The sequence below is a fragment of the Cnephaeus nilssonii genome (assembly GCF_951640355.1).
Source record: "Cnephaeus nilssonii genome assembly, chromosome: 5".
In the NCBI taxonomy this organism is placed as follows: domain Eukaryota; kingdom Metazoa; phylum Chordata; class Mammalia; order Chiroptera; family Vespertilionidae; genus Cnephaeus; species Cnephaeus nilssonii.
This window is the reverse complement of record NC_137076.1, coordinates 55,826,016-55,842,433: the sequence shown is the minus strand read 5'-3', so window position 1 is coordinate 55,842,433 and position 16,418 is coordinate 55,826,016. Positions and strand designations below refer to the sequence as shown.

Sequence of the window (16,418 nt, the reverse complement as noted above, 5' to 3'; positions counted from 1 at the left end):
GACCTTGCTGAACTCCTCACCCTTACTCATAATCCCTCAATTTTTATTCATTTTTTTTTTTTACTGAGTGTGTGTGATGGTGAAGAATACAGTGACTAGTAGACTAGTTTGGTGCCATTGTCTTGATTCATGCTAAGGCACCAGCAGTTTTAGCCACCATTGCTTTTGCACCAACAGTACACATGTCAACCAGTAAAAAAGGCAATAATCTCTTAATGATATCTTGATCTTGCAGACCCCATGAAAGGTTCTCAGAGATCCCAGGGAGTCTACAGACAACACTTAGAGAGCTAGATTATGTCTAAGCACCTATGCAAGTCTGAAATGCTATAATTTTAAAAATCTAAGATAAATATTGTTTACCAGACTGATGTTAACATTTGCTTAAATGGTTGATGGTCATGGCAGTCAATATTACTTAGGCCAGTGGTCAGCAAACTGCGGCTCTGTTGACCAATGAGTTTGCCGACCACTGACCTAGACTCTCGATTCCAATAATTACAGGCTGTAGTTGTTCCTTGTGATTAAGCCCCTATCCCAATGGTTGGCAAACTCATTAAGTCAACAGAGCGGCAAACCGTGGCTCGCGAGCCGCCGTTTGCCGACCACTGATTTAGGCAATTGCTGCATGTGGAACAACATACCAGGCCCTTAAGAAAAAATGAAAATAAGATAAAACATTGGCTCTAATCTCAAGGAAATGGTACAAGTCTCTCGGAGTATTCAAGTTTCTAAGAAAGGAATACCAGCTCACTGTAGGCTAATTACATTAGACCCCAAATTTGTACGGTTTTATTTTTGTTCTACTAGCACTAAAAATAAACAAAATTCTTACAGTGGAGGTGCAGCAGGTATCAAATATCAAGACTAGAAGGAAAACTAGGTTAAAATTTATTGTTCTTTACTAGTACCGTTCATGTTATATCATTTCCAAATGACCATAAATAAGATATAAGGCAATATCAAACTAATTTTCAAAACTATTTTAAAAGCCTTAATTTTACATTATTATTTATAATAGACCCTTGACTGGAAGATAAACTAGCCACTTAGCTACTATTTTTTCCTGCATTTTACATATCGTTAAGATCATATTTAAAATATGATGCTTATGGCACACAGGGCAAATTTACTATATATTTTAGCTTTTTCCCTGAAGAGTACTAAAATATTATCCATACATTGCAAAGTAAATAAATAGTCTTAAGGCTTCATTCTGTGGGATTCCTCAGGTTCTGACATCCTTAATCCTTTGGGGTAAAAGAAAAAGGCAAAAGGGACTAAAACACTTAATAATGGGAAGAATAACAAAAAAATGGGAAAAGTAAAATTAACCATAAAAAATGAAGGGAAGGATTGTGGTTAGGTTAGGTTAGGTTAGGTTAGGGATAAATGGAGTTAATAACAGTTTCAGAGAAACCAGTTACATACTGGAATTCTGATGTGAAAAAAATCAGGCAATGTAAAAGCTAGCACAGAATTTAAAAATAATCTAGTTCTAGCCCAACATTTCTTATTTGGCAAAGCCCAAAGATTTTCAATAGGGTTAGAGCTGGAAGCCAGAATTTCTAACTTTCCCTTCAGTATGTCCCATCCTTCCCCCTTCACATTAAATAAAACTTTTGTAGTTTTCATAACTCTCTAGACCACACATAACATTTTTCTAGAAAACAACCAAGGCTTCTAAAACTTTAATGGGTGCATTGTTGAAATGCACCTCGTTATTATGTGACGCATCATAACATGACTGGTAACTCAGACATCTTGAGTATGTCTTGCCATTTCACTTTATGCCTCAGCTATTGGGAATTGTTTATTTTCTAATGAGTTTCTGTTATTAAACATTCAAAATCACCTCAACCTTATTTACTGTAATACATCAGCTTCAGCATCAATTGCATTCTTTTCTCCCCCAAGAAAGTCACATATGGTATCATTTTCTCATGCTGCATACCATATTTTTGTTCGGTCATTGTTTCCATCTACACACAGGATAATCATGACCACATGACATACTTTATAATGAAGAATTAACTCCAGATCTTAAGATGGTATACATTAAATAAGCTGCCTGCTTTCAAATATGCCATTGGTTTTCCCTTTTCCCTACTTATCACCACCTTCCTGGTAAGTTTTTGGGGCTACTACCTAAATCTCTATGTAGGGATTACTGCTAGTTTGTTTTGTTTAATTCTACTTTGTTTTTGCCTGCATGGTTCTCTCAGATGAGTACTAGCATGTACTACCATGAGACTGCTAATTAAAATAAACAATAAAACTTTTTCATTAGATGGCGGGCCTTCTTGTGTGTCCAGGTCAGAGCACTTATTTTCCATAATTATGCTTGCACACTCTTTCAAGAAAATGTTAGGCTCCAATCATGACATATGTGTGAAATCTTTTCTCAATTCAGGAAAAGCCAGATTCATTCTTTCCAACATAAATCTTCTCTCTGTTATGAATGAAATTTTAAAGCATTGAGATGTATATTTGGAACTAACCTTTATAATTTTGATGTTGAGTATTTCTAGTTTTTCTACTTTAGCAAAGTTGAATTCTTCTCCATCCAATGATCCTTTGTTTTTATGCATGTAAAATAAGTAGAAGTCTCAAGCCCTTGCATCCAGATCGGCATCCTTACACAGAGTGATCAAAATGAGAAATGTCCTTGTCTTCCCAGCCTTCAGATGACTGAGGCTGTTGGGGATAATAATCCCATAACTTGGGTGAATCATCTTTCCTCTAAGGTATAAAACCTTCATGACTTTGGAACTCTGACTTTAAAAAGTATTTTTCCTCTTTTTTTTCCACTCCTCTCCTCCTGGTTATTATTAACATCTATGTGTTTCAGATTCAAAAGTTAAGGCTTCAGCAAAAACTGAAGCACTGAATATACAACAGTGAACAATATGGGTAGCAAATAATAGTTTCATGTTTTCCAAACAAAGTGCGGAGTAACAGGAACCATCTCTTATAGGAACTAACCTTTATGATCTGATCTGTGAGGGCCAGGAGTGCTTTGAATGAATTAGTTCATTTCATACTCACATCACCCACATGACGTGGGTTCTCTTTTTATCTCCAGTTTTCACTGAGGCACAGTTAACTAGCCTAAGTCATGCCAGGGCACAAAGCAGCAGGCTCCAGAGCCTGGGCTCTTTGTCATTGTGCCACACCACCTTCTCCTTCTGTTGTGCCCCCACAGAATACTGTTATACAGCTTCCTTAGGAACTGTCATTGATGTTTATCTTCTAGGTAGCCATTTCGTTGAGAATGGGGGCTTTGCCCTGGCCAGCCTGGCTCAGTGGATGGAGCGTCAGCCTGCGGACTAAGGGGTCCCAGATTCAATTCTGGTCAAGGGCGCATGCCTGGGTTGTGGGCTCGATCCCCAGTGGGGGGTGGGGGTGCAGGAGGCAGCCGATCAATGATTCTCTCTCATCATTGATGTTTCTATCTCTCTCTCCTTCTCCCTTCCTCTCTGAAATCAATAAAGAAATATATATTTTTAAAAAAAGAGAGAGAGAATGGGGGCTTTTATTCTTCTGTGGTCTGTTTTCACCCTGCCCGATGACCTGGATGATCCCCCTTCACAACCTCATTGGAAAACAGGAGAAAAAGTAAAGACTGATAGCCTGGCCAGCATGGCTCAGTGGTTGAGCATTGACCTATGAAGCAGGAGGTCACAATTCGATTCCTAGTCAGGGCACATGCCTGGTTACCGGCTCAATCCCCGGGGGGGGGGGGGGGGGGGGGGCAGCTGATCAATGATTCTCTCTCATTATTGATGTTTCTCTCTCTTCTTCTCCCTTCCTTTTTGAAATCAATAAAAATAATTTTAAAAAGTAGAGACTGATAACTATGGGCCATGCAAATAGCTCACATTTCCAGATACTTACTTCACCTAAGCCCTTTCTATGGATTGTCTCTTCTGTTGCCCACAGTAATCCTCTGAGGTAGCTACCATCTCTGTTTCATTTTCTAGAGGAGGAAGCTGAGAAGCAGTGAGGTTCATCAACATGCCAAGGTCACAGGGTCAGGACATAGTAGAGCCTTCTGTCTGACCCAGGGAGTCAAACTTCATGGCCCGCACGTAACTAGTAAGCCAGGCCACTCGCATCTATGACAACGGAGTGCTCCTCTACCTCCCCAGGTCCCTGGGCACCTTGTGCCAGAGCTGGGAACACTTGTGGAGCTCCTGCTCTGCTCTGCGTTTGTCACCCACTCTAACTGCTTGGGCTGGTCAGGAGGCAAGAGGAGTCTATCGCAGGAAAAAGTGTGTGGATAGGGTAGCAGCCACAGGTTTTATTTATTTCTATGAATGTTCTAGTCCTCAATCCTGAAGCAATTAAAGCATAATGAAAAATCAAAATCTATTCTCAGTAACACCCGGTGATTTATTTATTTTATTGTATTTGATTTTAAATTTGCAACATCCATCGAGCATATTCTCATTATTAAGGCCTGTCCTGGGTGTCACAGGCTTATAATGATCTCATTCTGTGCTGTTGGAAGATGTTTTTATTTTGACGATGTACCAACTTCTATATCCCAGCCCTGACCCCAGCAAAAAGAAAACCTCGAACCCCACTTCTTTTAAGACTGGCATCTGGTCCATCATGTCCAATTCTAAGTGACCCTACAATAATTCATCTTGAGGGGAAGAGAACCTTTTATTTACTTTCAGGTTTTCAGCTATTACAGACTGTACTCATAAATCCCTCATTCCTGTCTAGGATGGGTGGAGTGAGACGGTGGGGAGGAGGAGAATCCCTCAGCCTCACCAGACAGGGTGGAGGGAAAATAAACACAAAGAAAAATGTGCCACTGGTTTCATTTATCCCATTATTAGGATGTCATGCCAATCTGAAAAATAATGTCCAAGTAACAACATTAAATGGCAAGGAATATTAACATCTGGAATGAATAAAGAGGGGGAAATTCATTTATATTATCTTTTTATTCATTAAGTCATGTATAAATGGTACATTTCAGTTTATGATTATAAATCATAGCAGTGCAAAATAACTAACATTTGTGTGGTGTGCATTCAGTTTGCAGAATTCTTTTATGAGCATTTTGCCATTTGAGCCTCCCAAATGCTCATCAATCATGTGGCAGATATGAGAACCATCCCAATAACAAATACGGGAATGAGACTTACAGTGGGAAAATGGCTTGTCCAAGGTCACACAATTAGTAACAGGTAAATCTGGTACTTGAACCTAAATCTTATGAGTTTACAATTTAAGTTGAATTTGGGAAAGAACAGCCTTATTTTGTAGTGTCACACTGGTGAGGCCTGGGACATTAGACTGCAACATTAGGGTTAGGTCACCTGTACCTTTTTTTTTTCTTTTTTTTTTTTTGTGTGTGTGTGAGAGAGAAATGCAAATTCTCAGGCTCCACCTCAGAACTCTGGGGTTAGGGCCTAGCAATCTGGTTTAATGAGTCTTCTAGATGATTCTCATGCTGCTAAAGCTTGAGAACCCCTGAGCTAAAGCTTGAGAACCACTGTGCTAAAGCAATGATTCTCAGCCTTGGCCACACACTGGAGTCACCTGGGAACTTTAAAAACTACTGAGGCTTTTGTCCCAACCCCAAAGATTGTGATTTAATTGATCTACAATATGGTTTTCAACCACATCACTACTGACATTTTGGGCTGGATTATTATTTGTTGGCAGACCTGTCCTGGGCATTACAAGATGTTTAACAGCATCACTGACCTCTACCCAATAGATGTTAGTAGCCTCCCTCTCCCCCACCACCAGTTGTAATAAATGTCTCCAGACATTACCAAATGTCTCCTGGGGACCAAAGATGAGAAGCACTGATCTAGGGCCATGGCTCAAGCACTGGGATTTTTAAATGCTCCCTAAATCATTCTAATGCACAGCCATGGCCAGGGACTGTCACTCTGGAAGGTTCCTTTCAACGAGCAGCTTTGGATGTCAATGGCCTAAAGAACAAGAAAAGCTAAACTTTATAGCATTGGGTGTAAAGTTAGAATAAATCAACGTGCAGTGAAGACTCTGGCACTTCGCCCAGGAGTCAAGTATACAGGCTTTAGGGTGTAAATTTCACATCAACCATGGGCTCCTTACATTTTTGCTTACTTCCTGGCTGTTGGGTGTGTTCCAGAAAACTGACATAAACAGGTACTCTCCTCTTATCTAAAAATTCCCAACCAAGTAGATATTGCTTTGTGCTAAATATAATAGTGGACATCCTGCTTTCGGGCCTAGTCCTTCTAAAAACAGGATGCTTATCAGTGTATCATGTGGTACAAGTCCTCCTGTAAACCTGTTTTGACAGGCTTAAAAAAATTCAGCCTGTCAATTTTATGATGTTGATTTTGACACAATCCAAATCAGCCATTTCTACATTATTGTGTGCCAGTTAGTAGTATTTTAGTTTTCAGATGATGATCGGGGACTTTATATTTCAACTATAGGAAATTTCCCTGTGTAAGAACCAAGGCAAGTGTCCTTCGGTAAATCTGTTCTCCGCAGGCGGCCCTCTGCTGCCTAAGTGAGTGCTCTGTGGTATTCCTCTGTGATCCCAAGAAGGGGAGGGCACGGTGTGCATTTTAGACCATAGGATGTGCATCATCTCCAAGTGCCTGCTCTGCACCTCTTGTAGGCTGAGCAGTCCCAGCCCAGCCCAAAGTGATAGGTCTCTAAGAAAAGAGTTTATGACATGCCCTCTACAACCTGGGTCTTAAGTAGTACAGTTTTCTCCCATTTTCTCAAGTAACTGTTTGTAGGTGATTGTTTCTTTCAACAATAAGAGTGGAAATGCTACTTTGAGAGACTGAGAAATAAGTTTAAAATAGAAAATAAATTACAAGATGAATGTGTTTTCAGGGCAAAATTGGTAATACTAAGTACTTTGTTATATGCTTGGAAATTGTAGACCCTTTTATAGCAAAAATAAGAACTGACTGCTCTAAGGTGCCAGATTAACTCTGTGAACCAATTGGTAGTAGCTTGTTCACATTAATGAAACCAACTAATTCTTTTGCCATAATCTAATTTATCCCAAGCAGTTGCTTATCTTTTTCTATCCTAGCCTAAATTGTTTCATCATTGTGCTTTTTAAAATTAAAACTTTTCAATTAGGCTTCCCTAAAAGACCGTTAATAGGTGTTATTTTCCATATAGTTCCACTTCTTTTTATGAGAGGCATATACTTGTATGTACAGAGGAAGATTTCTGGAAGAAAACACAATTAACAGTGGCTGCCTTTGGCAGGAAGTTTAGGGGCCTTGATTGGAAGGTAGACATGCTTTTCGTTATACTTTTATACAGCTTATTTTTACCATTTAAAATTTTTAATTTTACATACTGTTATATAAAAGAAAGTATACGCTCCCTGTAATCTTTCAGAAGTTCCAAAATGCTTCTTCTAATAAGAGAAAAATGGGTGAGCTGCACTCCATGCCTTTTTGATGCCTCTTCCTTTTGTATATGTTCTATTGCTAAAACAGAGTGAACAGAACGGAGACTTTAACCCTTTGCACTCACTTGCTTTTTTCTCGATTTCTTTATTCTACTCAGGATTTAATTTTTTAAATACCCCAGATTTTACAAAGCGCGGCAGTAGAATAAAAAACTGGAGTTTCTTTTCATACAAACTTATTTATTTGGATTTTTTTATATTTCAAATTATTGATACATTCAAAGAGTAATTTTAATCTCGATGCTAACCATGTCGAGTCACACTCGACATCCGAGTGCAAAAGGTTAAATGTAAAATTACTCCAACGTTGGTTCCATGAATCAGAATACCAAGCAGGTCCTACGTGACTTGAGATTGGGTAGTTAAGGAGAGCCTCTTTGAAGAAGCCACATTTAACCAGAAAGGGAAGAAGTTGCCTCCAGGCAGGGGCTTAATTTCCCCTGGCTGCATTGGAACAGTTACTATCCATACATCTTTCAGAATGGGGCAGATTTAGGTTAGGGAAGTCTACACTGTGATTGTATCTAACCTTTTTCTCCAATGGGTTCTTTCATTTCCCTTTGTCCATACTTCCCCAAAAGAATCAATGCTCACTCCTGGACAAAAGAAAAATAACAACAAACATAACAAATACCTATATGTGTCAAAGAAATACAATTCTATAATATTTTGGGGCTCACCAAAACCATATCTTTCCCTCAGTCCTTCCTTTACACCTAGCCCTAGTTAAAATTTTAAGCAAGCACGAAAAAGGAAAAAATTCAACTGAGATTGGAAGGGCCCAAAACAATACATGCTCAGTCGTGGATTTTTCTGGATCATTTTTCTTAGCACATGTCACTTAGACCTTCACAGGATTTCAGAGTCTCCCTTGATAAGCAAGAAACATCCTTTTTTTCCCCCTCTTATCATTGGATGTTTTTATTGGGAAATCCATCCAAGTGGATTTCAGGATCCTCTGCCTCTGGGAATGAACCAATAATAACATAACAGTTCAACTATTCCAAAGCATATCCTATGACAACCCCTACACATTTAAATTATATCTCTGTAGTCTTTAATGGAGAATTACATTTCTGGGATAAAATACCAAAGTCTATAAAAAGGAGCTTCCAGGTGTTTGGTTTTTTTTTTTCTTTATAGGGGTGATTCATCCCAGAAATGGCGTTTTGCCTTTACTTGCATCAAGCATTAATAACCAGCAATCAGCAATGGTATAATTGTTAGCTTCATGAAAAATGTCAGAGTTTAGGGAAGTGTTTTTGTGAAGAGCCCACCAGTTATCCTTGGACAAAAGTTTATGTAGAAATTCTGAGAAGACACAAACAAAGACTAGTTAGAGTAAGAGGAAGAAGAGACTAGAGGCAGGACTGGATTGAAGACAAAGGTCCTTTTAGAAAACTATTCAGAAGAAAGGAAATATATTAAAAGACTAAAGATAACTTCTGAAATTAAGTCAATATAGGGTCTTAGCCATAAAGAATAGAATTTTAGAGAGCCTTTGTTACTAAATTCTCAAAATGCATAGGTTCTGATTTTGTATCTATGGGATACTGGTTTCCCACCCTCTTTCAATGGACTCCCATTAATGACCACATTGACCATTAAATTAAACCTCACATAATGTTTTAGAAATAGTAGAACAGAAATTCGAAGCTCAACTTAGAGTTACTATAGCAATAGGTACTTTGGAAAGAAAAAAAAACAAATGTATCTAGTTAGTAGGATAGTGTTTCCTACTGAGTAAAGAAAGTTTAAATTCTGAGTCACTAAGCAAAATTTGGAAAAGAAATCAATACCATTTTTACTCTTGAAAATACATCATATATTCAGCAAAGACTTCCTTCCCCCTCTTAGGTAGCTGAACTAGTCTCCTTGTGCAATACCCCAATTCGATGAATATCAGCAACTCCGGGGACTTCATGTTCTTACTACTTGGCACAGCCACTAGAGGGGGTGCATCCTTTCATACCAACGAAGATTTTAAATTGTCAACATGAAAAAATAATCTTCCACAAATGCTACAAACAGATCACAGGACCCACACTTTTCTCTGTATGATAAAGGCAAGTTTGAGCCTAAATAAAGAAAGGCTGCTTATGACACATGTACTGAAGCAGTCAGCTCCTTAAGCACAGAGGGAAAAATTGTTTCCAAAGGGCTTTGGTGTTAACCAGCTGACAAAGTCAGTACATCCTAAACCACTTCATTTTCCCAGTATTCTTCATAACCTCACATTCAAAACTTTGGCTGCTTGTCAGGAGACAATATAATCTTCCAATGCCACTAGGTGAAAACCATTTGCTTTACTTATGGTTTAGCAAGAATTGATAAGAGATGACTGCCTTGCTTCCCTGTTAAGCTATCATCCAAGCCCCACACTTTTGCTCCTCTTTGAAAAGTAGTTGTTATGACTATTACATATAAGATCAAAGGCTTATCTGTTCTGTTATTATATTTATCATTTTCCAAACCTTTCCAGATTGCTGAGTCTTTAAAACATGAAAATAAGGAGAAGAAGTATACTCTGTGACTACCATGCTAACTGGAAAGCATAATGAATAATAAAATGTAGAAGTTTGGAAGATAATTAGAAGTACGTGTCCATGTATTCCATGCCAGCTCTGCCATTTCTTACTACTTTGTCTCCTTTTTTCAGCTGTTGGCTGGGCGCTGGCCTTTTGATCACAATGACTTCGGCATATTTCTATGCAAGCTGTTCCCCTTTTTGCAGAAGTCTTCAGTGGGGATCACCGTCCTCAATCTCTGTGCTCTCAGTGTTGACAGGTAATGTGGTTCTTTCCCTTTACTCTTTTGTTGGATTTAGAAAAGCATTTTTGTTATAAGAAGGGAAGTCAAGAAGCATTGGAGTTGGTGCCTGAATAGTTGTTATTTCAAGTGAATTAAAATATTAACAGTCTTACTCTACCATTTAGAATTGCTTTTCACATTTACTGATTATTAGCCATCTTTGGCTTAGGCAATTTGCATCTAGAGCATTTTGTCAATTATATTGATTTGGCAGCCTCATGGCAACAAAAATTCTAATTAAAAAGCATATTAAAAGGAGTAGAGATTGAACAGCCCTTCTAGAAAACATAATCCTACTGAAGGTTTGCCTTCTGATTCAGTAATAAGGCATAGATTCCTATTTCTGGTATTGGTTTGCCTTACCCATACCATCCCCACCACGCATGGAAAAAAAATTAACTAAACATTCAATTACAAATTATCAGTTCTGTATCAAGTGAAATGTTCTTGGTTTTTGTTTTGTTTTTAAAGACAGAAAAATAATTCAGCATCTACAGGATGTCCCCCCCAAAAAATGTATACGCATTTAATAGTTGATAACTCAATTGATGTTTCTTTCTTTTCAGATTTAACACATTGGAATTAATAATTATTCAAAGTGTGTACACATTTTTGGCGGACACCCTATATTTTACTAAGACTTGGTCTCAGTTTTAGGTCAAGAAGTTAAGCCATTTTAAAATTCCACTCCCACAAAAATCTGCTTTAATCCAGGAATTCTTTCCTGGGTAATAAACTCATCATTCTTTGTTTCATGGGTCCTTTTTTATTATTTTTACATTTTATTTGGTATTGACTCTAAGCTTTGGGACCTGCATGTAGGGAATCTATTTTGACATTTCTGTTTCAAAATGTTTCACATGAGAATGAATCATTCACAGTTAGTTCCTGAAGATAAGCTACCTTTGCTTTGAGTCTTGATTTGGTTGCATTGCATTCTACTAAAAATATGAAAATCTTTCTTTTTATTTCTTTTACTAAACCAAGGAGTAAAAAAAAGGAAATTGGAACCTGTTACAAAACAATTTGCAACTTGGGAATCCATGCTATTAGTGTATGAGCTGAGAGAAATTATGGCTCAGAAAGATTTTCATGATTTTTTTATATATTTTTTAAAAATATCAGTTATTTCTCATTTCAGAGTTGTTTGGGGGGGAGGATAATGAGAGTAACTGTACATCCAAGTTCTGTACAGTTTCTTTATCATTTCATTGATTGCTCAATTAATACAGAATGCGGTAGGATAAAAGAAAAGTTCTGTCAGCTTTTAAATGAATAAGGTAAACAAGAGATGTTTTTGACTTGTACAAAAGTTGATGAGTTTTCATTGTTCATTTTCATTCTAGACTTGTCTCAGTTTAACCTTTTCACTAATTCCTCCTCAAATCTAACTCTTATTTATTTGTATTTTACATCCATAGTCACAAGAAAAAGATAAAGTGGGAATTTCAGAAAAAGACTGAGGAAATTTAGAAACCTATTTTGATCCCTAATTCAGCTTTATCCGTGAAATAATTTTTAAATGCTAAGGTAGTATAATTCTAAAAGTATATTCCTATAAGTATATTTCTAAAATGAATAAATTTTCCCCAGCAAAATCTGAATAATCAACCATTACCAATAATTAAAAAATTAAAATAGATATTCTTACATGCCATAAGTGATGGATTTTTTAAACCTACTTTAAGAAAAGTTTATTGATTTTTAGAGAGAGAGAGAGAGAGAGAGAGAGACCTCGATTTGTTATTCCACTTATTTGTTATTCCAACATATTCATTGGCTGATTCTGACAGAGTATTCAACTCTAAACCTTGCTTCCTGTATTGGGACAAAGCTCAAACCAACTGAGCTACCTGGCCAAGGCAGGTGGGAACTTTGAGTTTGGGGAGGAGAATTCAGTGCTGTTCTTTGCAGTTAGCAGTTGTATTTAAAGTGGAAGATGATGGAGGTTAGAACAGTAAAAGGGTCTGGGTACAGATTCAACTTCCAGTTAAAAGTTGCCTGGAGAAGGAGGCTGTAAAAAGATAAAACTCCTTTAACAACTACTCCAGAATGATATATAATTAGGCACCTGGAAAAGTTGCAAATGATTAATAAGGCAACTTTGATAGGTCTCAAACTCAAAAGTTGATGTCAATTCTTCATCCCATAATCCTCCTATATAATAAAGCGGTAATATGCAAATTGACCATCACTCCAACACAAGATGGCCACCCCATGTGGTCAAAGATGGTCACCACAAGATGGCCAGCAGGGGAAGGAAGTTGGGAGGGACCAGGCCTGCAAGGGAGGGCAGTGTGGGGGACCAGGCCTGAAGGGGAGGGCAGTTAGGTGTGACCAGGCTGGCAGAGGAGGGCACTTGGGGGTGACCAGGCCTGCAGGGGAGGACAGTTGGGAGGGACCCAGGCCTGCAGGGGAGGGCAGTTGGGAGGGACCAGGCCTGCCAGGGAGGGCAGTTGGGAGGGATCAGGCCTGCCAGGAAGGCAGTTGGGGGCAATCAGGCCTGCAGGGGAGGACAGTTAAGGGTGACCAGGCCGGCAGGGGAGGGCAGTTAGGCATCAATCAGGCTGGCAGGGGAGTGGTTAGGGAGTGATCAAGCTGACAGTCAGAAGCGGTTAGGGGCAATCAGGCAGGCAGGCAGGCGAGCGGTTGGGAGCCAGCAGTCCGAGATTGTGAGAAGGATGTCCCAGACTGGAGAGAGTGCAGGCTGGGCTGAGGGACAACCCCCCCCCCCCCCGCCCCCCTGCACTCCATGCACGAATTTTGTGCACCAGGCCTCTAGTTTCAAATAACTGCTCAGTAGTCTCTGTGATATTATCAAAGGTTCATACTAATTTAAGAAGCACGAAGGGGAGTTTCTGAAAACCTTCATTTGTATTTAGACATGAACTTAGTTTCTCCTTACTATCCTGGTGCTATGGTTTTCCTTTGCTGGATGACAATAGTGAAGATGTGGAAGAAATGGCTGAGCCAGAAGAGAGAACGTAGGGACTGAACAAAGTCCAATGCTGGCTGTAGGGCAACTGGGGATCTCATTTGGGGTTCTGTTCCCTATTTCACATAGTTATTCATTCTTCATCTTAATTCTAATGTCAAAATCAGGCAACTGGTTAATTTTGCTAGCTCATTTTTCTTTGATAACCAACTACCCCAAGACAGTGGTTTAAAGGATCCACCATTTTATTATTATCTTACCACAGACAAGTTTTCTGATCCTTGTTACTTTGACTGGGGTCTCTTGGTGGATTTCAGCTGGCAGCTGAGCATCTCTTGGGTGCAAGACTCACATGTCTGGCCTGTTGGCAAGAAAAGCTGGAAGTCTGAGCTCAGCGAAGCCCATCTCCCTCTCCATTTAATCTAGGGCCCCTCAACACATTCTGCCCAGCAAGCTCAGGGCTCCAAGGGGAACCTGTTGCTCTACTTAGAGGCCAGACCTAAAAGTGGCAAAGCATCATTTCAGCTGCATCCAACTTAAAGGGCTCAGTTGAAGAAGTGTCACAGTATTTGCTGCTATAATTTTGTTTTTATGTTTTCTAAAATCATTTTTAAGTTTGTTTTTACTGTTGATATTATGACAGATGTCCCCATCTTCCTCCCCTTTGCCCACCTCTACCCAGCCCCCAACCTCCCCCTTCCCTCTGGCCATCACCACACTGCTGTCTGTGTCTATGGGCAGCTATCTTTTAATCCACCACACTGTGTTTCTCTTTAAAATTCTCAATGCTAGTATTTTGCCTCCAAACCTCTCTATGGCAATTGGGTTGTCTATCACATGAGACATAAATCATAAACAAACATTACAAATATATTCAGGTTTGCTTGTTAATAAAAAATGTGCAGAGGTTAAGACAGAAGTGCCACTTTACCTCATGAAAGTGGTAAAATTGAAAGAAAAATAATAAATTCTAATGTAGGCAAATTTTGATAGGCATTTGGTAGGAAGGTTTTTTAACATACTTCAGTTACCTTTCTATTTCTTTAATTCAATAATCCTACCCACTCAAAATAATTAATCCTGGAAAATCATTCAAAGGGAGAAAGAAAATATTTGTAGGTGTGTTATTCACAATGTTCAAAGACTAGAAATATGAACATTAAAGAAAGGTTTAAGTAAATTGCATCAGTATCTTATTATACAGGGTAGCCATTAAATTAATAAATGATATGCCTCTGTAGAAACATGAGATTTTTTTATAATCTAATGTAAATAAAGCTAAAATAAAATTATAACTGATTTTATATTCAAACTATGCTTATTAGAATAGAAATGGACAAAAATAGAAGAAATAAAAGATTTTGTTGAAGTGCTATCTTTTGAATTTATTTTTTATACTGTTTAAAATAGTAAACTTTTAAAAATTTAATGACCATACTAGACCATACTGTAAAGATTCAAAACATGAATTAAACATCTCTGGCCTTGATAAAAATCTATTTATAAAAATACAGGGTGGGGCAAATGTTTAAGTGTACAGTTGTAAGTACTGTAAACACAGAGTTTATTCTTGTATCATTATTTATTGACTAGAGGCCTGGTGCACAAAATTTGTGCATGGGGCAGGTCCCCTCAGCCCAGCCTGCATCCTCTCCAATCCAGGACCCCCCCAGGATCGGGCCTAAACCAGCAGTTGGACATCCCTCTCACAATCCTAGACTGCTGGCTCCTAATCGCTCACCTGCCTGCCTTCCTGGTCGCCCCTTACTGCCAACCCCCTGCTGGCCTGATCACCCCTCACTGCCTCTGTGTGCCAGCCTGATTGCCCCTAACTGCCCCCACTGCTGGCTAGGTCACACTAACTGCCCCCTCTCTGTTGGCCTAGTCGCCCCCAACTGCCCCCCTCTGCTGGCCTGGTCACCCCTCATGCCCCCCCCCTCCAGCCTGGTCACCCCACACAGCCTGCTGTTTAATCGTTTGGTCATCCCTCACTAACCCCCATGCTGTCCTGGTTGCCCCCAACTACACTGCCCCCCGCCAGCCTGGTTGCTCCCAACTGCCCCCCCTGCCAGCCTGGTCACCCCTCACGGCCCCCCTGCCAGCCTTGTCACCCCACGCAGCCTGCTTGTTCAGTCATTTGGTCATCCCTCACTAACCCCCCTGCTGGCCTGGTCACCCCACGCAGCCTGCTTGTTCAGTCATTTGGTTGTCCCTCACTAACTCCCCTGCCAATCTGGTTGTAGACAGCCATCTTGTGATGGTGTGATGGTCAATTTGCATTTTACCTCTTTATTATATGGGATTGTATTATTTTCTGTACAAATAGCTGTACACCTACTTTTGCCCCACCCTGTATACAGTAACCAACAACTTTACATAAAGAAAATGTAATTTATACTTTCGTTTTGGCATATCACATGATAGGGTACAAAATTCCCTGGAAACCAGGCAGAGGACATGGTAACTTGCCAGTTCTCAGGCTCCTAACTGGGACATAAAGGGGAGAAAGATCAGCCCAAAGGTCCCTCCTGGTTTTTTAATTATTTGATTCTAAAATTCTAAACATATTAGCTCTTTACCTGTTGTTTAATTCAGGGCTGGTTTGAAAAATAAGAAAGTGTTCACAATATAGTGTTCTCTTGACTTTAGCCAATAAAGACAAGTGCATGGTAAGGAAACAAAGACATTTAATTTAATAAATATTTATTCAGCATCTATTGTTCTAAGTATTGTGACCAACACACAAAATGTCTACCCTCTGGCGCTTATATTCTAAAGAGAAGGATGGGCACAGACAATAAAAAAATAGATAAGTAAAATATTTATAAAATATTTTGCAAAACTTTTCTCCAGAAAATTGGGCTGTATATATCCCATGTGGCATCATTGTGCATACCATAATATCATGGTAGTAAGCGTTATGTAGAAAATATATTAGGGTTAGCAGGACAGGGTAAGTTTGGAGGGGAAGCTGGCAATTTTAATAGAATGTTTGGGGAAGGCCTCTGTAAAAAGGCACAATTGAGTAAAGACCTAAGGGAAGTTAAAAAGCAGCTCTGAGGATAGTAGGAGGTATTCCCATCATAGTGGGAAACCATTGTGTCATTTGAGCACAGGAGTGACATGTTTGACTGATGTTTTAACCTGGTTTCTGTGTTCAGGGTAGACTGTAGTAGGGCAAAGTGGATGCAGGGAAACCAGTTAGGAAGC

General features: G+C 39.2%; 1 protein-coding gene across 1 annotated transcript in view; it reads left to right on the top strand.

The window, feature by feature from the left end:
- EDNRA (endothelin receptor type A) overlaps positions 1 to 16,418 on the top strand; it is a 51,338-nt gene that overhangs the window by 18,433 nt on the left and 16,487 nt on the right. The window contains exon 3 of the mRNA XM_079772623.1: positions 10,122 to 10,249. Within this exon, the coding sequence (XP_079628749.1) occupies positions 10,122 to 10,249 (128 nt within the window). The remainder of the gene's footprint in view (positions 1 to 10,121; positions 10,250 to 16,418) is intronic.